The sequence below is a fragment of the Meriones unguiculatus genome, chromosome 1 (genome assembly GCF_030254825.1).
Source record: "Meriones unguiculatus strain TT.TT164.6M chromosome 1, Bangor_MerUng_6.1, whole genome shotgun sequence".
Taxonomy (NCBI): Eukaryota; Metazoa; Chordata; class Mammalia; order Rodentia; family Muridae; genus Meriones; species Meriones unguiculatus.
Genome location: NC_083349.1, coordinates 30,954,337 through 30,978,222, shown reverse-complemented (window position 1 = coordinate 30,978,222; position 23,886 = coordinate 30,954,337). Strand labels below are relative to the sequence as shown.

The 23,886-nt window shown below is 40.3% G+C and overlaps 1 protein-coding gene across 1 annotated transcript; it reads right to left on the bottom strand.

The window, feature by feature from the left end:
* Positions 1–560: 560 nt before the first annotated feature.
* Positions 561–1,520, bottom strand: LOC110541139 (olfactory receptor 10Q1-like). Its single transcript, XM_021627939.1, has one exon. It carries the CDS (start codon positions 1,518–1,520, stop codon positions 561–563), a length of 960 nt encoding a protein of 319 aa, XP_021483614.1.
* Positions 1,521–23,886: the final 22,366 nt, after the last annotated feature.

Sequence of the window (23,886 nt, the reverse complement as noted above, 5' to 3'; positions counted from 1 at the left end):
TGATAACCCAGAAAGGTTAAATAGCAAGGAGGACTCTGGTGTGTGTGTGTGTGTGTGTGTGTGTGTGTGTGTGTGTGTGCATGAATCTCCTTGGATAGGGGTAATAGAATAGCTGTTGTGGGTACAATGGGTGCACATGAGAATGGGAACAGGAGGGATCAAGTGGAGGGATGGAGGGAGAGAGCATGGGAAGAGACAGCTGCATTTTGGTGGTAATGTGGAAACCTAGAGCAGTAGAAAGTCACAGGATTCTATGCGGGTGACCCTAGGGTGGACTCCTAGTAATGCAGGTAGCAGGTACAAGGCCATCAGCTTGTCACCAAAAGCATGTTAGTTGTCTTTGAGGGAGCAATTGCTATAGAAGAACATAGAAAATTTAAACTCAAAGGTAACTATATTCGTGGCAAATTGGGAAATGAATGCGGATGAAGACATGGCGCACAAAGAAAAAATCGTCAGAGCCAAATGTAAAAGAAATATGAATCTTTTAATTTTTTGTCCTTCAGAACTGATTGAGTAAACTGACAGATACTCCGTTCAGTGTCTCCCCACCCAAGCTGTCAACTACTGTCAAGAGCTGCTGCATGGAAGATGCAGTTCCTCAGAGCATCTTTGACATCCTTGTTCCTGAGGGTGTAAATCAGAGGGTTGAGTAACGGGGTACCAAAGGTATAAACCAGGGCAATTTGGCGGTCCTCATCATCTGAGGTGCTGGAGCGAGGCCTCAGGTACACCAAGCTACAGCAGCCATATTGCAGCAAAACCACAGTGAGGTGGGAGGAGCAAGTGGAGAAGGCCTTCTGGCGACCCTCTGCAGAGCGCATGCGCAAAATGGTATCGGCAATAAATACGTAGGAAATAAAGATCAGCAGGAATGGGAGTGTCAGCACTAGAATGCTCACTACATAGAGGACTGCCTGGTTCACACGGATATCAGCACAGGCCAGGCGCATGAGAGGCGCCACGTCGCAGAGGAAGTGGTTGATTTCCAGGTGGTGTCTACAGAAGGGCAAGGTGAAGGTGAAGGCAGTGAGCTGCAAGGAGAGAAGGAGCGCCAGGCCCAAAGACCCCAGCACCATCTGGACACACAACTTCTGGGTCATGATGAGACCGTAGTGTAGTGGATGGCAGATGGCCACATATCTGTCATAAGCCATGACTGTCAGGAGAAAACAGTCAGTGCAGCCAAAGGCAGAAAAGAAGAACATTTGTACTCCACAGCCAGCCAGTGAGATGGGCTTCCGGGCCCCAAAGATGTTGGAGAGCATCAAGGGCACCACATCGGTGGTGTAGCAGATTTCCACAAATGACAGACTGCCCAGGAAGAAGTACATGGGTGTGCTTAAGGAGCTGTGGGTGCACACCACCCAGATGATAGCAGCGTTGCCACAGACGATCATCAGGTAGAGGAGAAGGAAGAGGAGGAAGAGGAGAGCCTGGAATTCAGGGACATTGGTGAAGACGCGGAACACGAACTCTGGTGCATCAGATCTGTTGAAGAAAGGCTTTCCAGACACCATATCTTCTGAAAAAAACAAACAAACAAACAAAACAAAACAAAACAAAACAAAAAAGAGTGATTGCTGGCCTAGATAAAGGGCAGGGAGGCTGAGTCTGAATTTTGATTAGGATCACCTGTGTAGTATTCTGTTTCTGTTTTGCTTCGTTTCACGTTTAAAACCTTTATTTTTATTTTCTGTGTATTTTTTCCTTCATGTCTGTCAGTGCAGCGCATGCTTGCAGTGCCCATAGAGGCCAGAAGAGGGCAAAATATACTCTGTAATTGGAGTTACCCAGGACTGTGAGCTACCTTGTGGGAATGGAACCAAGGTCTTCTAGAAGGGTAAACATTTTACTAATGTATCATGTGCTGTGGCAAAAAGTTGCACTATTTTAGATTTATTTATTCATTTAATGATTATGAGTACTCTATCTGTATGAATACCTGCATTCTCGAAAAGGAGGGTATCAGACCCCAACACAGATCGTTGTAAGCTACCATGTGGTTGCTGGGAATTGAACTCAGGACCTCTGGAAGAGCAGACAGTGCTCTTAATTGCTGAGCCATCTCTCCAGCTAGGGGTCAGCCTTACCAGGCCACAGAGGAAGACAATGCAGCCACTCCTGAAGAGACCTAACAGACTAGGATCAGAAGGAAAGAGAGGAGGACCTCCCCTATCAGTGGACTTGGGGAAGGACATGAGTGAAGAAAAAGGAGGGAGGGTGAGATTGGGAGGGCAGAAGGAAGGGAGCTACAAAGTGAATAAACTGTAATCAATAAAAAGAAAAAAAAAGAAATGGAACAAGACAGGCAGTTTAACCAACTAAGAAGGAGAGGGGAAATTTGGAGGGGAAGGGGCAGGAAGGAGAGTGGGAATAAAAATTGAGAAGGGAGGGGGGATCAGGCTGTAAAGTGATTAAATAAATAAATAAATGGAAAATAAAAGAAACGGAACAATTTCAGCAACCTAAAAACAACATCCATATTTCCCTCAGCCTTTACTCCCCATAAGTAACCATTCCTGACCTTTACCACTGCAGATTAGGTTAACTGTGTTTCAATTTCTGTATGTAATTATAAGGCATGTAGTTTATTGTTCATGACTAAATGCAATTAAGACAACTTTTGAACAAAGGTACTGGGTTCCTAAATGACTGATCAGAATGTGTGACACACAGAAGAAACGTTGTAAGGTAAAAAAAAGATGTTTTGAACAAATCAATAATAAAACATGTTTAATATTAAACAGTAAATTAAAATCTTAAGATTAAAATAATTATGAATAATTTTTGAAAATATAATATTATATGCCATGTTTGTCTTTCTGCTTCTAGGTTACCTCACTCAAGATGATCTTTTCTAGTTCCCACCATTTGCCTTTAGAAAGACACCCAAGGTATATACTCACTCATAAGTGGTTATTAGACATATAATATAGGATAAGCATACTAAAATCTATACTCCTAAAGAAGCTAAGCAACAAGGAAGACCCTAGGGAAGATGCTCAATCCTCATTCAGAAGGGCAAATGTGATAGACATCGGAAGCAGGAGAAGACAGGGAACAGGACAGAAGTCTACCACAGAGGGCCTCTGAAAGACTCCACTGATCAAGGTATTGAAGCAAAGGGCAAGGGCTGCGACTCATAGCCAAACTTTGGGAGAATGTATTGAATTTTATGAAAGAAGGAGGAGATAGAAAGACCTGGAGGAGACAGGAACTCCAAAAGGAAACCAATAGAGCCTCACCCCTCAAAAAACAAACAAACAAACAAACAAAAAACAAAACAAACAAAAAACAAAACAACAGCAACAACAACAAACCCGGGCTCTGGGGCTCCTGCAGAGATTGATATCCCAACCAAGGACCATGCATGGAGAAGACCTAAAACCCCTGCTCAAATGTAGCCCATAGACTCAGTCTCCAAGTAAGGAGAGCAGGGGCTATCTCTGGCATGAACTCAGTAGCAGGGTCTCTGATCACCTCTGCCTGGGCAGTGCAGCCTTGCCAAGCCACAGAGGAAGACAATGCAGCCAGTCCTGATGAGACCTGACAGTCTAGGGTCATATAGAAGGAGAAGAGATCCTCCCCTATTAGTGGACTAGGAGAGGGGTATGGGAGGAGAAGAAGGAGGATGGGATTGGGAGGAGTCAAGGGAGGGGGCCACAGCCAGGATACAAAGTGAATAAACTGTAATAAATAATAATAATTAACAAAACATGCAAAATAAGAAGATATTATAAATTATAAAAAGTTAAAACATGAAAATTTAAACTAAAATTTATATAGTTGTCAAACTTACAAAAAAGAGATAGGAGAAAGTATAGCATACTAAAGTCCTGTTTGAAGAGAATAAGACACCACTTTTGATGTTTTGTTTTATTTATTTAGTTATTGTTCCTTTTTTTTTTTGAGAAATGGTATTACTTGGAGCTCACCATTTAGACCAAGCCCACTTCCTGAGTACTTATGGCTGTGTGACTCCATACCTGGCAAGAGGTACTTTTATAGCTGTGAGATAGATGTTTACCAAATTATTATGTCTGGGAAATCATGCACAGTACAAACAAAGAATATCCATTCCAAATAAGCAAACAATGTTCCAAAACTAAGATACTGTAGAGTAAAAAGGGCTGAAGACAAAGAGAAGTTGATAAGAGAGTTTAAAATGAGCTGAGAAAAGTGTTTTGTTAGTGAAAATAAGCCCAAGCAGGTATTTGTTTTTTAATTTTCCTTGAAGATAAAAATTATATGCACACAAGTCAAAGTATCTGAGCAAAGTCAAATACAGTGAAACAGGAGTTCACCACCGCTTTGACTTTTCCTTCCTCCATGGTTGTTCGATACAGTGAACAGAGATACCAATGACTAGATCATCCGAATAAAAATACAAGAGGATCAACCGCACATGTAAGGCTCAGTAAGAAACTCACAACGGTTGTTACTCCCAGAAGTAATGTATTGGATAATTTCTTACCTGATTTCACCTACTGGATGTGTCAGGTCATCCAGTGTTCCTCACTTAAAACTCACCCACACTGTGCCTTTTCTCTGCCTAATGGCTATCTATTTATATATATATATATATTTTTCATGTGCAACGTACAACACTGGAGAACTTTGTTGAGACAGATTCGGCTGATCAATAGATAGCGGAAAGCAAACAATTAAACTATTGATGTCCTTATTGAACTGACCTGTTGGGCTAATGATAAGAAACTCTATTGATGTCCTTATTGAACTGACCTGTTGAGCTAATGATAAGAAACTCATTTGTTTTATAATTACCCCTTCGTGGCTGATTGATAGTGCCAATCCACAAATACTGTATTTAGAAAATGAAAATGCTCTTCAAAATAACAGAGAATCATGAGACCACAGAATTCTGTAGGTATAGGTCATATATAAAAGACATAGGTTACTCATAAAATGCACATAAAATTGAATGTCTAAGGAATTTAAGAGACATGTGATCCTACCTTTTTGTAGACTGTCTACCACAACTAAGGTCTTCAGAGATTAAGTCCACTGCAAATGAATGTGATGGTTATTAGAATGTCCAGTGCCAGAATTTACATCCTACTAGATTAGTTTAGAGATGTGCCCACATACATTGCCTCAAGTATGTTTCTCTCCTCATTTACACTCGGGATTTTGAAACATAGTTAACAGAACATAGACATTAAATAAATAAAACATTGGGATGATTCTGACAGTGCAGATGGCCATAATACTACTGATTCATCACCTACAGATTGGGAAGGATGTTGCGCTAGGTTGATTTGCATTGAGATTTACTGAAGAAATACCAGTTGGAGAGTAAAGTGGTATTTGGAGTCTCTCCTTTTACCCCTCTCTCTATTGTATCATTGCCCAAGCCACTGTCTCTAAAAGAGTTTATGCAGGCCTGGCTTTTCTAGAGTTCAGGTGTCTCTCCTGAGAAGCTTGGCTTACAAATCTGAGAGGGAAGTATATGCTGAAATGTGACTTGAAGACAAAACTAAAACAGATAACAAATGTGCAAGGATCTACACCAAGGCCTCTTGGTGATTAAATTCTAGACTGTTTCAGGATTGGCCACAATGGAGACTATTTTCTTTCTTTTTTCTTCTTTTTAAATTTCTTTTTCCCTTGTGTTTTCTTTTTTGCATCCAGAGGGCAGTTTATCCTCCCTCCTCTCTTCCAGGCCCTCCACATCACCCTGCCTCTGCCTTCCCCATTCACTTCTTCAGAAAGGTGTGCTTTCAGTGGTGCACATATGTAATTCCAGCACTCATAAAGGCAGAGGCAGGGAGATATCTATGAGTTCAAGGTCAGCCTTACTTACAAAGTGAGTCCAGGACAGCCAAGGCTACACAGAAAAACCCTGTCTGGGAATAAAAACAAAACAAACAGAAAGAGGCAGGTGTCCCATGGATTTCAACCAAACATGACATATCAAGTTACAGTAAGACTAGGAACCTTCAACTTAGATGTCCCTCAACCAAAGAACAGATAAATAAATCGTGGTACATTTATACCATTGAGTATTGCCAAACTCTTAAGAGAGGACCTAGACCTCCTGCTCAGATGTAGCCCATAGACGTCTCAGTCTCCATGTGTGTTCCCTAAGAAGAGGAAAAGAGACAGTCTCTGGCATGGATTCTGTTGCCTGCTCCTTGATCATTTCTCTCTGGTGGGGCAACCTAGCCAGCCCACAGAGGAAGAGGATCCAGGCATTCCTGATGGGACCTGATAGGCTAGAGCGTCATACAGTAGGGGAAGAGGACTTCCCCTATCAGTGGACTAGGGAAGAGGGATAGGGGAGGAAAAGGGAGGAAGGGCGGGACTGGGAGGAGATGAGGGAGGCAGATACAACTAGAATACAAATTGAATAAATAGTAAATAATAGTAAGAAGACGAAGGAAAAGAAGAAGAAAATAAAGGAAATAAATTTAAAAAAATAACATGAAATTTCCAGACTTGTGTATTTTCAATTGATGATATCAAATCCATCTTTCCTGTTCTACTGCTCAAAGCTACCACTACTGTTGTGCAAATTGTTTTGAGTCTTTAAGGTGACTTTTTATCTGGTTAAAATCAAGGGTCAAATTCCAAAAACCACAGCTCTGACTGATGATAAAATCATAAGAGTTAGGGGGAATCTAGACCTTAAAGCTTTTTGCACTTACCAGGGCAGAGATAGATCTGAAAGCACCTCTCCTGAACTTCTCAGAACTAGACTCTTCATCTGAGTCCTAGAGTTAATGTAGCCAGGAACTCACAGTGACTCACATGGGACATTTGATTCCTCCCAGCTCCTTAGGGACATCCCTACCGTGCTTTTCTCAAGATAAACAATTATTTTTACATTGTTGTCAGGAAGAGGCAATGGGGAATAGGCAGGTAACTGTTTTTCATTGCTCTTTCTTCTGTGCTATTTCTACACTGCATTTCTTCTTCCTTGTGACTTTATTGGTTATTGCTGTTCAGAGAAGGTATATTGTAGGCTGTGAAGTGAAGAAACATTGAGAGTTGCTTCTGTTCTTACCTCTTTTTTTATTTCCCATTTCTGATTTTTTTTTTCAATGCAGTTTATTCAGGAACATTGAACAATCCTCGGACCCCGGGGAAAGCCAGCCCACAGCTTAAATAGCCTCTGGGTAGCCAACCCAGGCATGCCACGGGGGCAATGCAGATAGGTCCACATACATGGAAGCAAGCCAGATCCTCGGCCTTAGCCAAATGTGGAGTTGTTCGTGACAGAGAGCACTCACCATCGGGAAGGTGGAAGGAGGAAACCGGCTCCATCTTTAAGGCATAGCATTCCGCAGCTCTCTACAGTTCCCCCTTTTTGTTTTAGACGCATCAGGCAAGAGTAGAGGTCTGATCTCTGATATTAGAAATAAATTGGGACTTTGTACAGATGTTCATTTAGGTGTCATCCACCCAAAGAGCATCAGACCGTCCGATACCTTTTTCTCAGAGGCGGGACCTGGGGCATCAACCCGCATGCAATCAGACATGCTCTTCTCTGGGTCCAAAGCAGCTGACCCTGAGTGCAGTGCTTAGCCTCGCATCCTGAGCGTATCATTTTAGCTTTTTATGGTATCCAACCATGCTTGGGGAGAATGTCCTGCTTCAATGGCTGTAAAGGCCTGAATGATCATGGCTGCATCACACTGTTGTGAGACTCTAATCTTGCATATATACCACAGGCAAACCAAGGAGACCAACACCAGAAGGCCTGCTAACACTCCCATGCCCACCCATTCTTTCAGATGATTCATGGCTGCAGCAATCCATGTTGATAATCCTGTGGCCAGTCCTGCGTCCACTCCGGTAGAATTTACTGTGACAATGGCCACTCTCAGCTGCTCCATCTTAGTATCGAATTCTCCAGTCCAATTACCTAAAATATAGCTCGACAATTGTTTAGACAGATTTGCAGCGCAGGAAAAATTCTCATGTTGTATGCTAGTGACACAAAACAGAGAATTCTCTGTAGAGGAATACCGAATGGCAGAGAAGCACTTAAAGAAATGCTCAACCTCATTAGCCATTAGGGAAATGCAAATCAAAACAACCCTGAGATTTCACCTTACACCCATGAGAATGGCCAAAATCAAAAACTCAAGTGACAACACATGCTGGAGAGGTTGTGGAGAAAGGGGAACCCTTCTCCACTGCTGGTGGGAATGTAAACTTGTACAACCACTCTGGAAATCAATCTGGCGCTTTCTCAGACAACTAGGAATAGCGCTTCCTCAAGATCCAGACATACCACTACTGGGCATATATCCAAAAGAGGCTCAAGTACACAAAAAGGACATTTGCTCAACCATGTTTGTAGCAGCTTTATTTGTAATAGCCAGAAGCTGGAAACAACCCAGATGCCCCTCAACTGAAGAATGGATGCAGAAATTGTGGTACATCTACACAATGGAATATTACTCAGCAATGAAAAATAAGGAAATCATGAAATTTGCAGGTAAATGGTGGGATCTGGAAAGGATCATCCTGAGTGAGTTGTCTCAGAAGCAAAAAGACACACATGGTATATACTCACTCATATAGACATACAACATAGGACAAACCCACTAAAACCTGTGCATCTAAAGAAACTAAGCAAGAGAGAGGACCCTAACTAAAACGTCCAAACCCCATCCAGAAAGGCAAAGAGGATGGACATCAGAAGAAGAAGAAAACAGGAAACAACCTAGGAACCTACCACAGAGGGCCTCTGAAAGCCTCTGCCCTTCAGATTATCAAAGCAGATGCTGAGCCTGATGGGCAACTGTTGGGCAGAGTGAACGGAATTTTAGGTAAGAACTGGGAAATAGTAAGAGCTGGAGAGGACAGGGTCTCCACAAGGAGAGCAACAGAACAAGAAAATTTGAACATAGGGAACTTCCCAGAGACTCATACTCCAACCAAGGACTATTCATGGAGATAACCTAGAACCCCTGCACAGATGTAGCCCAGGGCAGTTCAGAGTCCAATTGGGTTACATAGTAATGTGAAGAGGGACTGCCTCTGACATAATCTGATTGGCCTGCTCTTTGATCACCTCCCTCTGGGGGGGGGGAGCAGCCTTACCAGGCCACAGTAGAGGACAATGCAGCCACTTTTGATGTGAACTGACAGACTAAGATCAGAAAGGAGAGGAGAACCTCCCCTATTAGTGGACTTGGGGAGTGGCATGCAAGCAGAGGGAGGAGGGAGGGTGGGATTGGGATGGGAGGAGGGAGGGGCTTATGGGGGGATGCAGAATGAATAAAGTGTAATTGATGAAAAATTTAAAAAAAAGGGAAAAAAATAATTTAAGAACCTTAAATGACTTTCAAAATTGGAGGAAAACATGGAGTTAGTCAATTGGCATGGAGCACGTCTCGCCCCTGGGGGCAATGGTCTCCTGAACCTACTCAGACCTCGGACACCACCACTGCTAGTTCTAGAACTGACGCAGGATGTTCCAACGAGGGGTTAAGGCTTCTCATAATATTTCCTATAAGCCCACACCTGTTTGTCTATAACCCCCATTTTTATTCATTATTAGCCAGATAGAGCCAAGTAATTGTGGTAATGATACTTGCTTTTTTGCCCAATGCTGGAATGCTAGTAAAGTTAGGTATGCCCTGGTTACTCGCATGCCTCACTGGGTGCCTATGCCCATTGATGCCCCTCACGCTATGACTCTCTTCAGACAGAAAAGGGATCTTGGAACTACAGCCACCATTGTTACTACCATCTCATTGACGGCTGTTGGAGCTACCACCGGGGCATTAGCCATGAGTCATACTGGGCAGACTGCTCAGACCCTGAATAATCATTTAGCCAATGTAGCTCATGCCTTAGTTGTACATAAAGGAATTAATGCTCAACTAAAAGGAAGCTTGATGGTGTTCAATCAGAGGATTGACCTCTTGCAGGAGCAAATTGATACCCTATGGCAAATCGCTCAACCTGGCTGTCAATGAAACCGTTTCTGATTTTTTTATTTTATTTTTTTTTAATTTTTCATCAATTACACTTTATTAATTCTGCATCCCCCCATAAGCCCCTCCCTCCTCCCCTCCCAATCCTACCCTCCCTCCTCCCTCTGCATGCATGTCACTCCCCAAGTCCACTGATAGGGGAGGTTCTCCTCTCCTTTCTGATCTTAGTCTATCAGTTCACATCGAAAGTGGCTGCATTGTCCTCTACTATGGCCTGGTAAGGCTGCTCCCCCCCCCCCAGGGGGAGGTGATCAAAGAGCAGGCCAATCAGATTATGTCAGAGACAGTCCCTCTTCACATTACTATGTAACCCAATTGGACTCTGAACTGCCCTGGACTACATCTGTGCAGGGGTTCTGGGTTATCTCTATGAATAGTCCTTGGTTGGAGTATGAGTTTCTGGGAAGTTCCCTATGTTCAAATTTTCTGGTTCTGTTGCTCTCCTTGTGGAGACCCTGTCCTCTCCAGCTCTTACTATTTCCCAGTTCTTACATAAAATTCCATTCACTCTGCCCAACAGTTGCCCATCAAGCTCAGCATCTGCATTGATAGTCTGTAGGGCAGAGGCTTTCAGAGGCCCTCTGTGGTAGGTTCCTAGGTTGTTTCCTGTTTTCTTCTTCTTCTGATGTCCATACTCTTTGTATTTCCAGATGGGGATTGGACATTTTAGTTAGGGTCCTCTCTCTTGCTTACTTTCTTTAGATGCACAGGTTTTAGTGGGTTTGTCCTATGTTGTATGTCTATATGAGTGAGTATATACCATGTGTGTCTTTTTGCTTCTGGGACAACTCACTCAGGATGATCCTTTCCAGATCCCTCCATTTACCTGCAAATTTCATGATTTCCTTATTTTTCATTGCTGAGTAATATTCCATTGTGTAGATGTACCACAATTTCTGCATCCATTCTTCAGTTGAGGGGCATCTGGGTTGTTTCCAGCTTCTGGCTATTACAAATAAAGCTGCTACAAACATGGTTGAGCAAATGTCCTTTTTGTGTACTTGAGCCTCTTTTGGATATATGCCCAGGAGTGGAATGGCTGGATCTTGAGGAAACGCTATTCCTAGTTGTCTGAGAAAGTGCCAGATTGATTTCCAGAGTGGTTGTACAAGTTTACATTCCCACTGGCAGTGGAGAAGGGTTCCCCTTTCTCCACAACCTCTCCAGCATGTGTTGTCACTTGAGTTTTTGATCTTGGCCATTCTCATGGGTGTAAGGTGAAATCTCAGGGTTGTTTTGATTTGCATTTCCCTAATGGCTAGTGAGGTTGAGCATTTCTTTAAGTGCTTCTCTGCCATTAGATATTCCTCTACAGAGAATTCTCTGTTTAGCTCTGTTCCCCATTTTTTAAGTGGATTACTTGGTTTGCTGCTTTTCAGCTTCTTTAGTTCTTTATATATACTGGATATGAGTCCTCTGTCAGATAAAGGGTTGGTGAAGATTCTTTCCCAATCTGTAGGCCGTCGTTTTGTTTTGATGACGGTATCCTTTGCTTTACAGAAGCTTTTCAGTTTCATGAGGTCCCATTTATCGATTGTTGCTCTTAGAGCCTGTGCTGTTGGTGTTCTGTTCAGGAAGTTTTCTCCTGTACCAATGAGTTCTAGGGTATTTCCCACTTTTTTTTCAAGCTGATTTAATGTGTCTGGTTTTATGTTGAGGTCTTTGATCCACTTGGACTTCAGTTTTGTGCAGGGTGATAAGTATGGGTCTATTTTCATTTTTCTACATGTAGATATCCAGTTGGACCAGCATCATTTGTTGAAGATGCTATCTTTTTCCATTGAATGGTTTTGGCATCTTTGTCAAAGTTCAGGTGTCCGTAAGTGTGTGGGTTTATTTCTGGGTCCTCTGTTCGGTTCCATTGATCCACCATTCTGTTTTTATGCCAGTACCATGCAGTTTTTAAAACTGTTGCTCTATAGTACAGCTTAAGATCAGGGATGGAAATACCTCCAGAAGATCTTTTATTGTAGAGGATTGTTTTAGCAATTCTGGGTTTCTTGTTATTCTATAGGAAGTTGAGAATTTTTCTTTCCAGGTCTGTAAAGAATTGTATTGGTAATTTGATGGGCATTGCATTGAATCTGGAGATTGCTTTTGGTAAGATGGCCATTTTTACTATGTTAATCTTGCCAAGCCATATAGTGGGTCACAAAACAAGCCTCAACAGATACAAGAAGATTGAAATAATCCCTTGTATCTTGTCTGATCACCATCAAATAAAGCTGGACCTCAACAATAACAAAAATAGCAAAAAGCCTACACACACATGGAAACTGAACAACTTGTTACTAAATGACAGCTGGGTCAGGGAAGAAATAAAGAAAGAAATTAAAGTCTTTCTAGAACTCAATGAAAATGAAGACACAACATACCCAAACTTGTGGGACACAATGAAAGCAGTGCTAAGAGGAAAGTTCATAGCACTAAGTGCCTTCAAGAAGAAATTCGAGACAGCTCATTCAAGCACCTTAATGGCTCACTTAAAAACCCTAGAAAAACAAGAAGCAGACACACCAAGAAGGAGTAGATGGCTGGAAATAATCAAACTTAGGGCTGAAATCAATCAATTAGAAACAAAACAATTCAAAGAATCAATGAAACCAAGAGCTGGTTCTTTGAGAAAATCAACAAGATGGACAAACCCTTAGCCAAGCTAACTAAAAGGCAGAGAGACACCACCCAAATCAACAAAATCAGAAATGAAAAGGGTGATATAACTACAGACACTGAGGGAATCCAAACAATAATTAGGACTTACTTCAAAAGTCTATATGACACAAAATTTGACAATCTAAATGAAATGGACAATTTTCTTGATAGATTTGACTTACCAAGGCTGAATCAGGACCAGGTAAATCAACTAAATAGACCTATATCCCCCAAAGAAATAGAAGCGGTCATCAAAAGTCTCCCATCCAAAAAAAGCCCAGGACCAGATGGCTTCAGCGCAGAATTCTACCAGACCTTCAAAGAAGAGCTAACACCAATTCTCTTCAAACTATTCCACAAAATAAAAACAGAAGGAACATTACCAAACTCATTCTATGAAACCACAGTCACCTTGGTACCTAAACCTCACAAAGACTCAACAAAGAAAGAGAATTTCAGGCCAATCTCCCTTATGAACATTGATGCAAAAACACTTAATAAAATACTTGCAAACCGAATCCAAGAACACATCAAAGATATTATCCACTATGACCAAGTAGGCTTCATCCCAGGTATGCAGGGGTGGTTCAATATATGGAAATCCATCAATGTGATCCACCATATTAACAAACTGAAAGAAAAAAACCACATGATAATCTCCCTAGATGCTGAAAAAGCATTTGACAAAATCCAACATCCATTCATGTTTAAAGTATTGGAGAGATCAGGGATACAAGGCACATATCTAAATATAGTAAAGGCGATATACAGCAAGCCTATAGCCAACATCAAACTGAATGGAGAGAAACTTAAAGCAATCCCACTAAAATCAGGGACAAGACAAGGCTGCCCACTCTCTCCATATCTCTTCAACATAGTGCTGGAAGTCCTTGCTAGAGCAATAAGACAGTTGAAGGAGATCAAGGGGATACAAATTGGAAAGGAAGAAGTCAAATTATCACTATTTGCAGATGATATGATAGTATACGTGAGTGACCCCGAAAACTCTACCAGGGAACTCCTAAAGCTGATAAACACCTTCAGCAAAGTGGCCGGATACAAAATTAACTCAAAAAAATCAGTAGCCCTCCTGTATACAAAAGACAAAAGGGCTGAGAAAGAAATTAGGGAAACAACACCCTTCACAATAGCCACAAATGACATAAGGTACCTCGGAGTAACCCTAACCAAGGAAGTCAAAGACTTGTATGAAAAAATTTCAAATCTCTGAAGAAAGAATTAGAAGAAGATATGAGAAGATGGAAAGATCTCCCATGCTCATGGCTTGGCAAGATTAACACTGTTCTTACTTCTTATGCCAACTAAAGAGGAATATTTAGGAAATGCTTAGAATATTGAGATGGAATTCTCTGCCACTGACTGAAAGAGATTCCATCTCTAGAAGAACACAGAGGCCATCGGACACCAGGGTAGCAAGTACACTGTAAAACCAGTGATTCAATGCCCATGGCTTTGAAATGTAAAACAAAAATATCTGCTCTTATAATATTGAGAAATAATCTCTAAATAATATTGAATTTTTGATCAACTGTAAATATGGAATAACAGACCCCAAAATGGACAAAAAGAAAATGGGAAACTGTATAGACAGACACACATTAACATGCCTTTCCTTCTAACATCCCTCATAAAAATTTGGAGTTATTTGTCACCTGTCAAGAACAATCATTCTATTTTTCAAGAAGTATATCAAACCTATGGTTTAACAAAAGCATGATGGATATTCAATCACAGGTGTTCACGGTTATTAGAGACAACAATTATGTGCTGGTGAAGAATAATGTTATCCTATTATCTATCTGTCTGTCTATCTTTCATCTATCTATCTATCTATCTATCCATCTATCATCTACCTATATAGTATCTCTCTGTCATCTACCCTCCTGTCATCTAATATCTGACTATTATCTATCAATCATTAATTTTACCTATATTAGCTATCATCTACTATCTACTTCTCTCTGTGTGTGTCTATTTTTATCTGCTATTGATTATCTCTCAATCATCTCTATGCTCTGTAGTATCTATCATCTACCATCTATCTGCCCTCTTTCTGTCTCTGTCTTGTGTGTGTGTGTGTGTGTGTGTGATCTGTATTTCCACCTCTATTCCATTATTTGTTTCTCTATCTAGTCTGATCTAAGAAATAAATACGGTAGAGCCAGAACCTTTAACTTCCTGATTTATCCATAAAAGATAATTCTGAATTGTTATTTCTGTTACACTTTTAAGATGAACCTTCTGGGGATCATAGCCCAAAGGAAAAATTAAGTTTTGGTACTTTATATAGAAAGAAAAATGTCAAGAATGTTAGGGGGATGAATATAACAAAAGAAGGCAAAGAAAAATATTTTTTAAGTCTAACACATGAGTTTTTGATCTTAGCCACTAAACTAGAGAAACAGAAAGAATTTTGGTATAGAGTTATAAAATATTTTATTTATTAGATAATAGTTGTTGCTGGGACAAAATATCTGACAAAAATTGCTCATGCTAATATATATTATATAGAATATATGTATATTATTGATATGTATATACATATGTTTTTGATGACAGTTAGTGAAAAAAGATGCCAGAAATTTGAGTATTTAAGGGGTATATGGGACAGTTTGGAAAGAGGAGAAGGAGGGAAAAATTATGTAATTGTGTTATACTCTCAAAAATAAAAAAGTTTTGAGGACAACGTAAGGAAGGGTTCTTTCAGATCACAATTTAAGGAGACACATACTCTCTTGATGATAGGAGCTTGAGGGAGTTACTTTTCACTTTACAGTCAGAGTTAGGCAGCAGGTAGAGATGAGTATTTGTGTTCAGTGTTCTTTCTCTTTTATATTCAGCCCAGGACCACAAACCCATGCTGTAATGTTGTCCACATGTTGGGCCCACCTTTCCACCCCACTTTACCTAATCTAAACTCTCTGATAGGCATGTTCAGAAATAAGTGTAAGATTTCACTGAGGATAGGATCTCTCTATTCTCCATTCAATGCAAAACAAATATAAGATGAACTCTAGAAAAGAGTAGAACATAGAAGGTTAAAGGCATAAAACTATTTACATAAAAGTAACATTATACAGATGGATCAAATTCTATTTAGGAACATATATGTATATACGTACATATGTGTAAGTAGCGATTAATTTAGAAATGGTCATAAATTTGAAAGACAACAAGGAGAAATATGTAAATAAGACACTTCTTTTTTATTTTTTATTTTTTTATTTTTTTATTAATTACACTTTATTCATTTTGTATCCTCCATAAGCCCCTCCCTCTTAAAGGAAAACATAGAAAGTATTAATGTGACAATTATCATCTTTTTATTTATTTATTTTTTATTAATTACAGTTTATTCACTTTGTATCCCCCCATAAGCCCCATCCCTCCTCCCCTCCTGGTCCCATCCCCCTTCCCCCTTCTTTGAGCATGCCCCTTCCCAAGTCCACTGATAGGGGAGGTCCTCCTCTCCTTCCTTCTGATCTTAGTCTATCAGATCACACCAGGAATGGCTGCATTGTCATCTTCTGTGGCCTGGTAGGGCTGTTCTTCCCTCAGGGGGAGGTGATCAAAGAACAGGCCTATCAGATTATGTAGAGGATAGACAATTATAATCTTAAAAATAAAAATAGTATAAAAACCCAATTAGTGAAGTAATGTACAGATACAGAATGTATTTAGAGTCTCAAAATGAAATGGCCAGAGTAAACTTTTCCATACGCAGTACCTGTGATCTATAAGATTACAGACAAAAGAAAGAATATTGAAAGCTATTGGAAAGAACCACTGAGGTTTACTAAGACAAATTACATTGTTATTTTTAAGGTGGTTTAAGTGCTTTCTGCGGTGATGACTCAGTTGTTAGTAATTCCTTTGTTTTTCTTCTTTTGAGAGAGTTTTCTTTTAATTTTTTATATTAATTGCAGTTAATTCACTTTGTATCCCAGCTGTAGCTTCCTCTCTCATTCCCTCCTAATCCCACCCTCCTTCTGTCATCTCCTCCCATGCCCCTCCCCAGGTCCACTTATAGGGGAGGACCTTCTCCCCTTCCATCTGACTCTAGTCTCCTTAGGTCTCATTAAGACAGGCTGTATTGTCTTCCTCTGTGGCCTGGTAAGGCTGCTCCTCCCTCAGGGGGAGGTGATCAAAGAGCCAACCACTTTAAAGTACAGGTAGTAATGAAATGATGTCTTATAAGCTCAGAAAGAAAATAACTTTCCCTGCTAAACAAGAGGGAGATGATAACTGGTAAACCAAGCTAAGTAACAGACCAATAGTAATAAAAATCAGAAAGCTATTGGCACAAAATAGACTTGTTGATCAATTTGAAGAGCCAGTTATAAATTCACACACTTATGGACAACTGATTTTTGATAAAAAAAAAAAACAACAAAAAAGCAAAAATACAGACTAGAAAATAGACATGTTTAACAAATCATGTTGGTTAAACTAAATAGCCATATGTGGAAGCATTCAAATAGATCTATACTTACCTCCCTGAACAAAAATCAACTCCAAATGGGTCAACGACCTCAACATGAAATCAGATACATTGAATCTGATAGGTGAGAAAGTTCCTATATCCTTGAACTCACTGGCAAAGGAAAACAGTCAACAATATACTACTAATGTAGGCAATGAAATGACACCTGATGGCATTCTGCTGTACTTATAGATCAGTGCCTTCCTCAGCCATCATCAGAGAAGCTTTCTCCTACAACAGAGTGGAACAAATACAGAGATCCACACACAATATTCAGAGTGAGGATCCTATGAATGGCTCAGTTCTAAATTGTGTGTTTCCATCAAATTCTTCCTGTAAGGGCTCAGGGAATCTTAAAGAGCTGGCAGATAGAGTGATAGAAAAGGATGGGATAGAGAACACCAAGGAAATGGGCCCAACTAAATGCAGCATTGCTAATACACATATGGACCTACAGACTTACAGACTGAGGCTTCATGCACAGGGTTCTCTCAGATCTGCACTAGATAATGTCATGTAGCTGAAAGGAGAAGTGCACACATGTACTCACACCCAACCAAGAAGCTATCTTCAATTAATAACTACTTGCAGAACAACGACAAAAAATTCCTGTGGAGTCTTACTGTGGAAACAAGCTAGGGTAGGCTGTAGCAGTAGCAGTAGATGGTCAATAAAAATTGAACTCAGTGGCATCTTTGGAGGTTGCTTCTCTCATGATGTCATGTCAGATCCTTTTTGTTTGTTTGTTGCTTTTATTTGTTTGTTTGTTTATTATTTTGCCCCATGGATTTTGTGTATAAATTATGGCTTCGATTCTGTCTTTTTTATGTAATTTTTTTGAATATGTGAATTAGTTGGTCTCTGTACCTGTGTCTGTTTCTTGGGCCTTTTCCTGGGTGATATTTCTTTTGTTTTTTATTTATTTGTTTTTTAAAATATTATTATATTTTATTATTATTCTATAGATGTCTGTTTTCTAACAAGAGGCAGAAAGGGAGTAGAGCCACATGAAAGAGGAGGTAGGAAGGAATTCAGGAAGGAAAACCATAAGCAGAATATATTGTATGAAAATAAATCTATTTATTTTCAGTAAAAGAAAAGAGAAAGTTATACTAGTTGAGATGAACTGCTGAAGTATATTGAAACTATTTGCATGTAAAATAAACCATTTTAACATACTAAAATTCTCTTAAAATACGGGTCATGGAATATGACATTCATAGGTAAAATGCTTACACGTTTATAGAATACACATAAGGCAAATGTTCATTCGAAAGATATTTACTTAGCTCATCATTATTTGCTTGTAGATGCAGTAATATCCAGAAAGTTTTTTTTTTCTCAAAGTATCACATTTTGCCAATAATCGAGACAAGAGATTAAACTTTTCCCAGTTGGTTATTTCAGTTGGTCCACATACAGTTCTTCCAGAGAAGCGAGTTCCCAGAGACAAAAGGAAAAGATGCATTAATATAATTCTAGTAGTACAATGGAAGCCAATGCCCAAGTTTCAGCCAAAGTTTGGTGACTCCAGCCGTGACTAAGACTCCTCCCTGCTGAGGGAAAAGGAAGCTGGCATAGCTAGAGGTCAGCCAGTGACTCTTTTATAAATGAGGTATTTTCAAGAATGTTACCTTTGTGGGGACTCTCTAATTGATCAGTCTGGGAACCGGAACCAATGAATGGCTATAATGACCTCACCATGTGGGGGAATGTGATGAAGAGCATGAACCCCTGCACGGAGAACTGAGCTTTGAACTGGATATGAAAAGAAAGGTGTGAATTGGCCTTAGCCTTGTATGTTTAACACCTGGGAATGGGTCTTTGGTACAGTAAAAAGGGTTTTATGAAAGAGTAGTTGGCCTGAAACTATTGTAACCTCATGAGTTATCCCATAAGAACAAGAAAGGGAGGTTCGATGAGCTTGAGCCTCCTTGAAATATACTGGGAGAGTCAACTTATGAGGGAAGAGGTGTTGGTCCACCTCACTTCTCATTTCTCCAGTCCCTCAAGTTGCTGTCTCTTTGGTGTTTCTTTCCATGAAATGACCAGAAAAGAATAAAACACCACCACTGGGATTCTTTCAAAAATAAGCTGCTGAGAATGGAACAGCAGCTCCAAACTCTCCTGAGATGCTTAGCTTACATGACAGTAAATGAGCCATATGTAGAAGAGTCACTCCATGCTGAAGGTAAGATCTGATAAAGAGTAGGCGGTGATTTTCACAAAGTAGCCTGAGAGTACATGCAGTCACTAAGTCCTGGGCTGCACTGGCATTGACTAGAGTCAGGACCAGTATATTTTTGACTCTTTATTACCATTTATAGCTTTACCTTCCTGCTCTATTTTTTCTTGTCCACCAGGAATGTTATGCAAAGTGTTTGGGTTAAGCACTCATGGGAGGGGCAAAAGAGTGGTAAACTCTCAGAAGCTCATCTGTCCATGGTGATGTAAGAAGTGGGAAATAGTAAGAGCTGGAGAGGACAGGAACTTCACAAGGAGAGCAACAGAACAAGAAAATTTGAACACATGGAACTTCCCAGAGACTCATACTCCAACAAAGGACTATTCATGGAGATAACCTAGAACCCCTGCACAGATGTAGCCCATGGCAGTTCAGTGTCCAAGTGGGTTACATAGTAATGGGAAGAGGGACTGCCTCTGACATGAACTGATTGGCCTGCTCTTTGATCACCTCCCCCTGAGGGGGGAGCAGCCTTACCAGGCCACAGAAGATGACAATGCAGCCACTTCTGATGAGACCTAATTGACTAAGATCAGAAAGAAGGAGAGGAGGACCTCCCCTATCAGTGGACTTGAGGAGGGGCATGCATGAAGAAGGGGAAGGGAGGGTGGGATCGGGAGGGAAGGAGGGTGGGGCTTATGGGGAGATACAAAGTGAATAAAGTGTAATTAATAAAAGTTAAATAAAAAATTTAAAAAAAATCTCGGAACATTGCTGGAACCCACACCCCAGAGCTTTCTTGGGCTCAATCAGAGTAGCTAAAAAACAGAAGCCATCTTGAACTTGTCAGACCTTCCTTAAGCCACAGAGAGAACTGAGCTCAGTTTCTAGGCCCACATGAGACATTCAACTTCTCCAAAATCCTTAGGGACAATATTCTAGAATGTTTTCCTCAAGATGAACAGTAATTTTCACACTGTAGTCTGGAAGAAGCAAATGCACAACTGACAGGTAGCGTTGCCTTTTCCCTCAGCGCCGTTATTGTGCTATGATTTTCCTCCTGGTGATTTAGTTAGTGCTGTTCAGAGCAAATAAATTGTTGCCTGTGGGTGTCTTATGTTTCCAGGAAGATGGAAGCATTTTGAACATTCCTTCTCTGTCCCCACCCTGTAGTATTTAGCAGAGGAGAATACTGAGTAAATATTCTGAGTTGAGCTGGCATCCTCTGCCAGAGATTGTGATACACCAAGATGTCATTAATAGAGGAATGATATAGTCAATGGCCTTTTTATCTGTAGATTAATTAAACCCAGTTTGTAAATACTAATAATTTAGTCACTAGGGGGCTTTTCCCTCAAAGTAGACAAAATAGCTTATTCTGGTGACAAATATTAGTAAGCATGTCCCAGAAATACAGATTTGGGGTATTTACTGGAACCCATCAGTACTGTCCATATGTACATGTTGAAAAACATTCAGTGAGTCATGGACAAATCCTGAAGACATCAAGCTGATTTTCCTTCACCTGCCAAGACACCTCAGCCAGGAACGGGATTTCACTAGTCCTTCCCTTATCAATGTTGGAATTATGGATGGCTCATTTTTCTGCAGTAAGTCAAGGACACTTTGAATTCCTGAGGACAACACTAAGTTGTGTTCAAAGAACAAGTTTTCTGCAACCTTACACAACCTGTGGCTCTTACAATCTATCAGGTCCCTGTCTCAAAATGTTTCTTGCACCAGGTAGAGAGCAGATATAACATAGATATCCTATTTAGGGCTGAGAAATCCATGGAGCAGCCGTGCTGTTAATATCAAAGAATATAATTGAAATATGGATTTTTTGATATTGAAGGGGAGAATAGAATGGTTCCTAGCACACTGGGAAGTCCGAAATATACTCCAAAATGCATGAGGGAAATGTAGGTTGCACAGTCAGATACACCGCCAAATTGCTATTTCTTCCCTTACAACACTTTCCTGCGCCTCCTAAGAAAATGTGTCATTCAAATAAAAACCTCCGTTGTGTACTCGAGAGGGAGCAACAAAGATGTGCACCATTAATTGATATCACAACATGCATGTTGCATTTATTCATGACTAATATTTAAAAGAAGTAATGCAAAGGAATGGCCGTTCATTTATCTATTTGTGTATCCATCCATCCATCATTTATCATCTATCAGTCTATCTATGTATCATCTATCTATAATTATCTGTCTCTGTATTTATCTGTCATCTATCATTTATCCATTCATAATCTATCATTTGTCTACTTATCATCGATCTATCATCTATATCTATTTATCTAATCTATATCTCCATCACCTGTCTACCTATCATTATCTCTTTCTATCATTCAGCTATTTCCCTATCTCTAACTAAACATAAATGAATGTGGATATGCCTAGGATCTTTCTTTTTGTGATTTGCCTATGACAGATATTTTTGAGGAATTATTTTATTATAGTTCTAAGGAGGAGTTTTCTAGAAAGCAGTCATGTTTTCTTTGGATAAAGAAAGGTTCAAAGAAAAAAGTACGAAGATTACAAGAAACAGCCTGAGGTAATTGTGTATCGCTGTAACGCAGTGTGTTACTGCAAGAATAATTGTTCACAGCAAACACTTAACAGCGAGAGCAATTTATTCCTCAGACCTACTTATGTCACATGAAGTCATGATAGAAGGGAAATTTGCAGTTGAATTCCATGGAGCAGAGATAAAAAAAAAAGTGTGTTTATTTTCTTGTCCCTTCTTATTTTATGTTTTCCATTAGCCCAGGTTCAACATAGAAACCATTCATGAACTTTGAAGTTGTGTCTGTATTTGGCTTCTTGAAAAAAAAAAAAAAAAAAAAAACAACTGTATTTTTCACTAAGGCTTTTCTTCTGAGTCCCTAAGATGGTCGATATTTTGTGTGGGAAGTATTGGCACAATGGTCCACTATCAGTTCACACAACATGGAATGTAACAATAAAGGCTATGAAGTAATTACATAGAATGAGGTAGTCAGCTAGTGAGATGAGTCAATTGGTAATGGTATCTGGTGTCAAGACTGCTGTACTGATTTCAATTTCTGATCTAAGTTGTCCTCTTCACCAGAGCATATGTTTTTTATTATGCCATTGCATCATACTGTCAATCACATGAAGTATATGGTTAAGAATTAATTCAATGGTCATTAGTGTACTACTGTACTTTGGTGGATTAAATTTGGTTTCATTGAGACATTTTTGAAATACGAGAGTAAATTATAGGCTTAAAGACCAGAAATATCTCAGGACTTAGTATACACAGATTCATATGATATTCAGGACATTTATGCCAATTTCTTAGGCCAGCTCAAAGCACATGTGTTTATGGCCCAGTCTTAGTATGTGCGCGCGCACACACACACACACACACACACACACACACACACACCCCTCGTGCCCCTCCCACACACAGCTGTTCTGGGAGAGGATAAATATTGATTGGCTCTGTTCTTGTTGGTACAGCAGGAGACTGAGCAGATTCGGGACCAGGACTCATCAAGAAATAAAGGAAGTGGAGAGGAGGGTGAAAGAGCAAACTTTGTTGCCAGAATTTCCAGCAGAGAGGCTTTGTGCTGGAGCCACAAGGGTTAGGTCTTGGGATAGTCTCCTAGTCTTCCATAGGTGCTTGGCCGGTGGAAGCTAATCCTTGTTTCCTTACCAGTAGTAGCTCATGAAGTCACCAGTGGAAATATCTGACATGAAGGAAACCCATCTATTTAACAGGCAATTGCAGACTATATCTTCACATCAAACCCAGAAAAACATTTATTTTGGAAAATATTCCCCCTTTTAAGACCCTGAATAATCATTTAGCCAATGTAGCTCATGCCTTAGTTGTACATAAAGGAATTAATGCTCAACTAAAAGGAAGCTTGATGGTGTTCAATCAGAGGATTGACCTCTTGCAGGAGCAAATTGATACCCTATGGCAAATCGCTCAACCTGGCTGTCAATGAAAGTATGCTGGACTTTGTGTCACTAGCATACAACATGAGAATTTTTCCTGCGCTGCAAATCTGTCTAAACAATTGTCGAGCTATATTTTAGGTAATTGGACTGGAGAATTCGATACTACGATGGAGCAGCTGAGAGTGGCCATTGTCACAGTAAATTCTACCGGAGTGGACGCAGGACTAGCCACAGGATTATCAACATGGATTGCTGCAGCCATGAATCATCTGAAGGAATGGGCGGGCATGGGAGTGTTAGCAGGCCTTCTGGTGTTGGTCTCCTTGGTTTGCCTGTGGTATATATGCAAGATTAGAGTCTCACAACAGTGTGATGCAGCCATGATCATTCAGGCCTTTACAGCCATTGAAGCAGGACATTCTCCCCAAGCATGGTTGGATACCATAAAAAGCTAAAATGATACGCTCAGGATGCGAGGCTAAGCACTGCACTCAGGGTCAGCTGCTTTGGACCCAGAGAAGAGCATGTCTGATTGCATGCGGGTTGATGCCCCAGGTCCCGCCTCTGAGAAAAAGGTATCGGACGGTCTGATGCTCTTTGGGTGGATGACACCTAAATGAACAT